At 42.0% G+C, this 7,636-nt stretch overlaps 1 protein-coding gene across 1 annotated transcript in view; it reads left to right on the top strand.

Moving 5' to 3' along the window:
- The first annotated feature begins 5,557 nt into the window (after window positions 1–5,557).
- LOC115014282 (voltage-dependent calcium channel gamma-4 subunit-like) overlaps window positions 5,558–7,636 on the top strand; it is a 12,701-nt gene continuing 10,622 nt past the window's right edge. The window contains exon 1 of the mRNA XM_029441009.1: window positions 5,558–6,216. Coding sequence (XP_029296869.1) covers window positions 5,997–6,216 — 220 coding nt within the window. The 5' untranslated portion in view covers window positions 5,558–5,996. The remainder of the gene's footprint in view (window positions 6,217–7,636) is intronic.

Genomic DNA, 7,636 nt, shown 5'->3' on the forward strand with positions numbered 1-7,636 from the left:
AGGGACCCCAGCAGCCAGCATCCATGTGTCTTTGCTTCACCTCATCCCTGAACAACATTAGACGAGCAAGAGAACTGGTCACATTGGTCATTATTTTTAACCCTCCCTAATCAGTAATGACGAGAATGTTTTCTGTCGAGTGCTCTGCTAAATACTCATGTAGTTAAAAAACATTGACACCTGGGAGCTGCACAGTATTAACCCAGTATGCTATTAATAATTACTATGACTCTACTGAATTCACTAAATACTGAGCAAGTTGTGGTGTTTTAAAATGTTCTCATGTTCATATTATAAAGGAAGATTACTTGCTTTAGTCATAATATACATTTAGCAGTCTGCACACTGTAGTTTAAGTTGTATCTTTTTTTTTCCAACAACTGAAACGTATAAATTGTTCTGTCATTTTGTGCTTTTAGTCAGTCTCAATAGTGCCATATTAAAGAAACTGTGCAGCTTGTTTACACATTCATTGCATGTTGTTTACTGTCAAAGAATAGTTTACCTTCAACAGATTTTATGATTTAGCCATGTCCTAATATGACTTATTATTTTTGCTCTTTGGCTCCAGAAGCCTGAATAACTTTCTTTGAATTAGAGCTGAACTTTTGCCCCCATATTGAGCTGTTATATCTCCATTGCATATCCGAAGTTTCAATGTTTCCTCTGTTGATTTTATTTTTTATTTATCATTAATGGTCCTTCTTTCTTTAATTTGATTTTCAAAAGAATCACCATGTATAGGCGTCCTCCTTAACCATACACCTTTGCCAAAATCAGCCTGATTTTGAACAAAATGATTTCAAAAGATATAACCAATCACTTCCTTGATAAGGCCTCCAATCTCCCATCTGAGTAGCCCTGGCAGATTCTCTCACTCGCTGTTCACTGGCGAAGGCCAACATTCACGGGAAACGAGTCCGACTTACTGCCGAGTATCCGGACACAACTCTCGCTTTGGGCGTACAGGGAGTGGATGGCCCTCAAAGTGACCCCCTCACCCCATACTCCCGCAGCACCTCCCACAGTATCACCCGGGGGACCCGGTCATACGCCTTCTCCAGATCCACAAAATACATGTAGACCGGATGGGCGTACTCCCAGGCCCCCTCCAGGATCCTTGCGAGAGTGAAGAGTTGGTCCGTTGTTCCACGACCAGGACGGAATCCTCATTGTTCCTCTTCAATCAGAGGTTCGACTACCGGCCGAACCCTCCTTTCCAGTACCTTGGAGTAGACTTTACCAGGGAGGCTGAGAAGTGTGATACCCCTGTAGTTGGCAGACACTCTCTGGTCCCCCTTTTTAAATAGGGGAACCACCACCCCGGTCTGCCAACCCCTAGGCACTGTCCCAGACTTCCACGCAATGTTGACGAGGCGTGTCAACCAAGACAGAGTGGAAAACAAGCAACACTTAAACTGCCATAATGTAAAGCTGGTTCAGCGAGGTCATAGATGAGGCGCTCTTGGCACGGGCCAAAAACCTGCATGCAAGAAGAGAACACCATGAGAAAAGAGGAAGCTGGCAGAGGAGACGTCCAGAACAGAGTGAAATAAAAAGCTGCGCCAAAAGCACTCTCTCAAGTATAAGCGGGGACAATGGAGAAGCTGTAGAGTAGAGTGAGGTTGTTGTGAAGTTGAAAAGTACTTGAGGAACATGGTGCTGATGAGAATTAAACTCACTATGAGTAGCCCCTGTGGACTCCCATTACCACAGACGCTTTACACAGGCTCGCTGAGAAGCCAACATGTCTTTCTTTATTAAGAAATAGCAGCACTCAGGCACATCTTGTCAGGACAATACACTTGAAAGCCAAACCACATGGTACATATGAAGGGAATAATCTCAGACACACTGACTGAGATGACGTGGGACAGCGTGGCTGGAAAACCAGGGTTCACCATGTTATCTGATATGTTTCAATCAATATTTAGTAAATTGCCTTTTTGTTCTCTTAAAAGGCAATGTACCTGCCCAGAGTTTGTGTCGATGTAAGGGCTTTAGCTGCTGTGTGTGATATCAGGTTGTACAAAACTCAGCTCTACTTGGTGATCATGGGAGATCTTTATGTTAATAATTGTTTTATATATTGTTTTTTTTATAATGGAGTAATAATTGGCAACAATTCTCTGGTTCCAATTCTTTGATGTAAGTGTTCTCTGGTTTTCTTGGTCTTAGTGTGTAAAACATTTTGGGTTTTTGGACTGTTGGTCACATAAAGCACGACGTCACCTCAGGATCTTGGAACTTGTGATGGAAGATGTTCACTATTTGTTCATATTTATAGACCAAACAAATAATAATCTTTAGATTATTCAACAATGAAAATATTTTGTGCAGACTTTGAATGTATATAGTTAGTAGTTATGCCAACTGTTTAAGTTATTGGTGTAGACTCCTGGGCCAATGGAACAAGTATTTTACCTACGCCTGGCTGTATGTATCTCAGGTAGTTTTTATTATGCTTATCCATACATGTACAGCGCCCTCCAGAATTATTGACACCCCTTTAGTAAAAATTTGCAAAACAGGCTGTAAAGTCTTTTATTGTTTATCGTCTTGGCCTTTCACTCAAAATATTCACACAGATCTGACCTTTTCACTAAAGTAAAATTAATGAAAGAAAAAGAAATGTTGACTTTAAATAAATCCTATGATAAAAATCTAACTGAAGTATATTTTATATCTTACATCTTTAGGTTCACCTGTTTGATTAGGAACTCTTAAGTGGTCAAACATGACTTCCTGTTTCACTGGGGTATTAATATGAGGTGACACAGGTCAAAATTCTCTTTGTCATTCTTCACTATGGGAAAGACCCGAGAACACAGTGATGATCTGCGACAAAAAGCTTTTGAGCTGCACAAATTAGGAAATGGATATAAGAAAATCTTGAAAAAGTTGAAAATGCCCATTTCCTCTATCAGGGCAATAATTAAGAAGTTTAAAGCAACAGGAGATGTTAAGAATCATCCTGGAAGAGGACGTGTGTGTACATTGACGCCACACACCGTAAGGAAGATGGTTCCACTGGAAAAATAATCTCCAAGGATCACAGCTGGAGAATTGCAGAGGTTAGTTGAGTCTTGGGGTCAGAAAGTCTCAAACGACCATCAGACGCCGCCGACATCACCACAAGTTGTTTGGGAGGGTTGCCAGAAAAAAGCCATTGCTGTCAATTAACAACAAACTAAAGCGCCTACAGTTTGCCAAACGTTACTGGGGCTTTGATTGGGACAGGGTTATATGGTCAGATGAGACCAAAATAGAGCTTTTTGGCAACAAACGTCAAAGGTGGGTTTGGCGTAGACAGAAAGATAGCCATACAGAAAAGCACCTCATACCCACTGTGAAGTATGGTGGTGGATCTTTGATGTTGTGGGGCTGTTTTTCTTCCAAAGGCCCTGGACATCTTGTTAGGATACATGGTATCATGGATTCTATCAAATACCAGCAGATATTAAATGAAAACCTAACAGCCTCTGCCCGGAAGCTTAAAATGGGCCGTGGTTGGACCTTCCAGCAGGACAATGATCCAAAGCACACCTCAAAATCTACACAACCACAACTGACCACAGAATAAAGGTTTTGCCATGGCCATCACAGTCCCCGGACCTAAATCCTATAGAAAATGTGTGGGATGAGCTGAAGAGGAGAGTCCACAAGCGTCAACCTCTGAATCTGAAGGATCTGGAGAGATTGTGTGGAAGAAGTGTCTCAGATCCCGTGCCATGTGTTCACCAACCTCATCAGGCATCACAGGAGAAGACTCAGAGCTACAATCCTGGCAAAAGGAGGCTGCACAAAATATTAAGGGGTGCCAATAATTGTGGCACACATGTTTTGGAGAAAAATATTTATTTAAAGTCAACATTTTCTTTTCTTTCAATAATTTTACTTCAGTGAAAAGGTCAGATTTGTGTGAATATTTTGAGTGAAAGGCCAAGACGTTAAACAATAAAATACATTTTACAGCCTGTTTTACTAAAGGGGTGCCAATAATTCTGGAGGGCACTGTAGTTAATTCATATGTACGCGAAGCACTTGTGTGCTTTTCCTTGGTGTTTTATTTTCAGAAACTACCACCACTATATGTATCCTTACATACTGTGCAGCAACAACGTCTGGAATCATTTGAACATCCTTTTCTACTGAGTAAAGAAGTTGAACTTCACTTGGTGACCGTGTGATCTCTCATGGGAGCTCTGCAGCGATCAATACAAATTAACCAGCCTGTCTCATAGGATAGTAAACCGAATTGTTATCCCTAATTTTAACTGAATATGTCACTGTCTTAAAAAGAAAAAGAAAGTATTGTATACTATACTAAAATTCACTTCACTTAAGGGTTTCATGATTTAAAGATTTGCATTGAGCTATAATGGAAAGGCAGCATTTGGAAGTGAAACAACAAGAAGAGAAACACAGCCTAGACTTTAGCTGGAAAGTTAGAGCATCAGTAGATGATTTAATGAACGCTTTCAGCGCATTGTTTTGTGTAAATCTTCACCTGCTGTGACTGTCCAGTGGACACATTCCAGCTCGATCCACAAACTGAGAGCTAAACCCTCTCTGCTGCCTCACAGCCAGAAATGTGACACAAATGCATTATTGTCGCATGGTTTTCCAGTCTTAATATGTAAAATGTGAAACTATTCCCTCTTTATCATATTCCTACGTTTCCCTCCTTTCTTCCTTCACTCCTATCCTATTTCCAGCCTCTCCCTCTGTACACCTAGCATTCAGACCCTGACACACACTCTTTGCAACCTTCTGCTCTCCTTGCAGGAGACGAGGAAATGGCTCAGATCTTGAGGACGAGGCTGCGCGAGATGGGACAATGCAAACAGCAGCAGCTCCAGCCAAACCCTGCAGGCCCGCTGGTTGCCTCTCTCTCTGTTTGTCAGTGTGAAAAAGAAGGTCACTCCACAGAAAAAGAGCCTCAACTGGAAAAACAGCACAGGGCTTAAAGTGACAGGACGGGCCCTCATGTAGACTTTAGAACTTCATTTAGGAACATGGGTTTCTGGTTGTGGCTAAGATGTTTGTATTACTTTTCTACTTTTATGAGCTGGGTGATTTTGCAAGCAGACTGCTCTAACTTCAAAGGTGGTTTTGATGGATGTTTTAAGAAATATTTCATCAGTCATTAAGTTGCTGCTAGTTCAGCCACACATCAAATGTCTCTAATCTCCACTCTGCTGTCAGTGGTGGTGTTTGTATCCTTTGGGTTTTCAAATGTTTTCCCAAAAAAAATCAAGCAGTTTCTGAACTACACGCCCGTTCCGTTTATGAATATGTTCTGTATGTGTGTGTGCGTGTGTGTGTGTGCGTGTGTGTGTGTGTGTGTGTGTGTGTGTGTGTGTGTGTGTGTGTGTAGGCGTGGGTCAGTATAACTGCTTGATTTTTTTTTTGTAATTGTGTGTGAAATACAAACGCTTCCCCCCCTCCTCCCAGAAAGTCGCTTAATTCTCCTGCTGTATGTTAGTGTTGGTCTGATGTGTCCGTCTTCCAGCAGCTGTTCTCACCGCCGTTTCCCATTGGCTTGGCTACAGGGAAGGTGTGGTCTGGACGAACGAGGCTGCATCCTTTGTTAAACCGTGCAGTTTAATATTGTATACTAAACTGTAAAGAAGCCTCGTGTGGTTGATATAGATGTTATGAACTTCCTTCACATTTATCACAAAAGTGTACTTGTTCAAGGGATGCGTTTCCATTTTTTTGTTTATTCCCACCTGTAGCAGAATATATGTCCAGTCAACTCAAAGGAATTCAACGAAAGCTGCGATCCTGTCAAACTCGGAAACTTGGATTTAACTCCGACTGAAGTTTATGTGGAAGAGGAGCAGAAATCGAGCAGTTAATGATCGAGACTTGACTTGATGAGAGGAAAAACCGCGAGACGCGAGCGCTTCCTCTCACCATGACCATGGACACCATGCGCTCCTCGCCGTGTGCGTAAACTGCCGTGGAGGATCCACACATTATGAGACGCCATGGCATGGTGTGACCGAGGGGTTCAGACTTTGCTGGCCATTGTGGGGGCCTTCGCCGCCTTCAGTCTCATGACCATCGCCATTGGCACCGACTACTGGCTTTACTCCCGGGCGTACATCTGCAACACCACGAATTCCACGGATGACTCCCAGGTGCAAACCAAGAAAGTCAAAGGCGACCTGACGCACTCCGGGCTGTGGAGGATCTGCTGTATCGAAGGTAAAATAAAGCCTAATAAGTTAGTAACTGTTATTCCATTAACTTTTTGTTACTTTTTTGTTGCGCTCAATTGGTAAATATGTTGTCCAATGATGAGCCAGCTGATCTCCTTCTGATTGTTTCTTTTATGGTGGGGAGGTGACAATGTTCGCAGTGTGATTGATCATATAGTCATTACATATTCTGTCAGTAAAACTGGATTCAAACGAATGCTCCACTTGGTAACTCCGAATGAATGAAAATACTTGAAACGTTGTCGTTTCTGCAACAAAAAAGTACACGAGCATTCGCAACAGTTTCCTTTTTGTTTGGTGTGACGAAGCACTAACGATGGAAATCTGCCAAGAGACGCATCATCATTATCATCAGTTATTTCTACTGTTAAATGCGTTGAACAGCATTTAAAGAGTTACGTGGGCATGCTATTAAATATGAACACAATGGAGGGCTGCTTGTTGCGCGCCAAGGCGGTGTTGTGCGTGCGTAATGCTTCGTTTGAGTCAATTGTCCTTGTAAATGGTTTAGTTTGTCGCTGAAAAAGAAGACTCAATGGACATAGCATGACATAGAACCACTTTTGTATTTATATCGGATAATTATTCAAGGATTCGTCCTAATTTTCTCCTAAACCCGACCATGGTTGCTTGGCAACTACTTCCGTAAAATAGCTTAGACTAATGTAATAATTTTCAGCAACAGGAGTAATCTATCAGCAAGAAACAGCTTTGCTGCATGAAATCCTGTCAATGTTTTCTCAGCTGTTGCGCTACACCCGGGAGAAAAGCCAGATCCATGAGATCAGTCAGTTGATCCGTGGAAGTCACCGGTGACGTCTTCCACCAGCCCTGCCTGGTGTGGCGCTGTCCACTGCTGCTAAACCTCCTCTCTGAAGGATTTTAGTTTCTTTTAACTAACAACCTAACTAAATAACTATGCAAAATAAATAACCAGCTACATTTGCCAGACAACCTCTGATGCAGGAGGCTACACACTGTGCACTCTGCCACACTGTGAGCTAGAAGTAGTCAGCTGCTGACTTCTGAAGTAATCTCTTTGTAAACACCACGAATGAAGGCAGAACCAGCTTCTCCACACTTACTTACAGATGGCACTTTGGCATGTTGATGATGAGGTTGCAATGTGTGTACTGTGATGGCATTTTAATTGCCCCAATCACATCACAACATTAACAATACACATATGACAGAATAGTATAATGTAAGCAAATCTTTATGGTTTCTATGTAATTTGACATATTCTTCACCGTGAGGGCTTATTGAAGAAGGTCTCTTGCATCTCCTACTGTTTCCATGTGACATGAATGCAGCATATCTCATACATGTAGAGAGATCTGACATTGCTAAGCTATGCCAATGAATGCAACCATTATAGAACTCTGTGCACTTTTGCTCGGCACTGT

This window comes from Cottoperca gobio, chromosome 1 (genome assembly GCF_900634415.1).
Source record: "Cottoperca gobio chromosome 1, fCotGob3.1, whole genome shotgun sequence".
Lineage (NCBI taxonomy): Eukaryota > Metazoa > Chordata > Actinopteri > Perciformes > Bovichtidae > Cottoperca > Cottoperca gobio.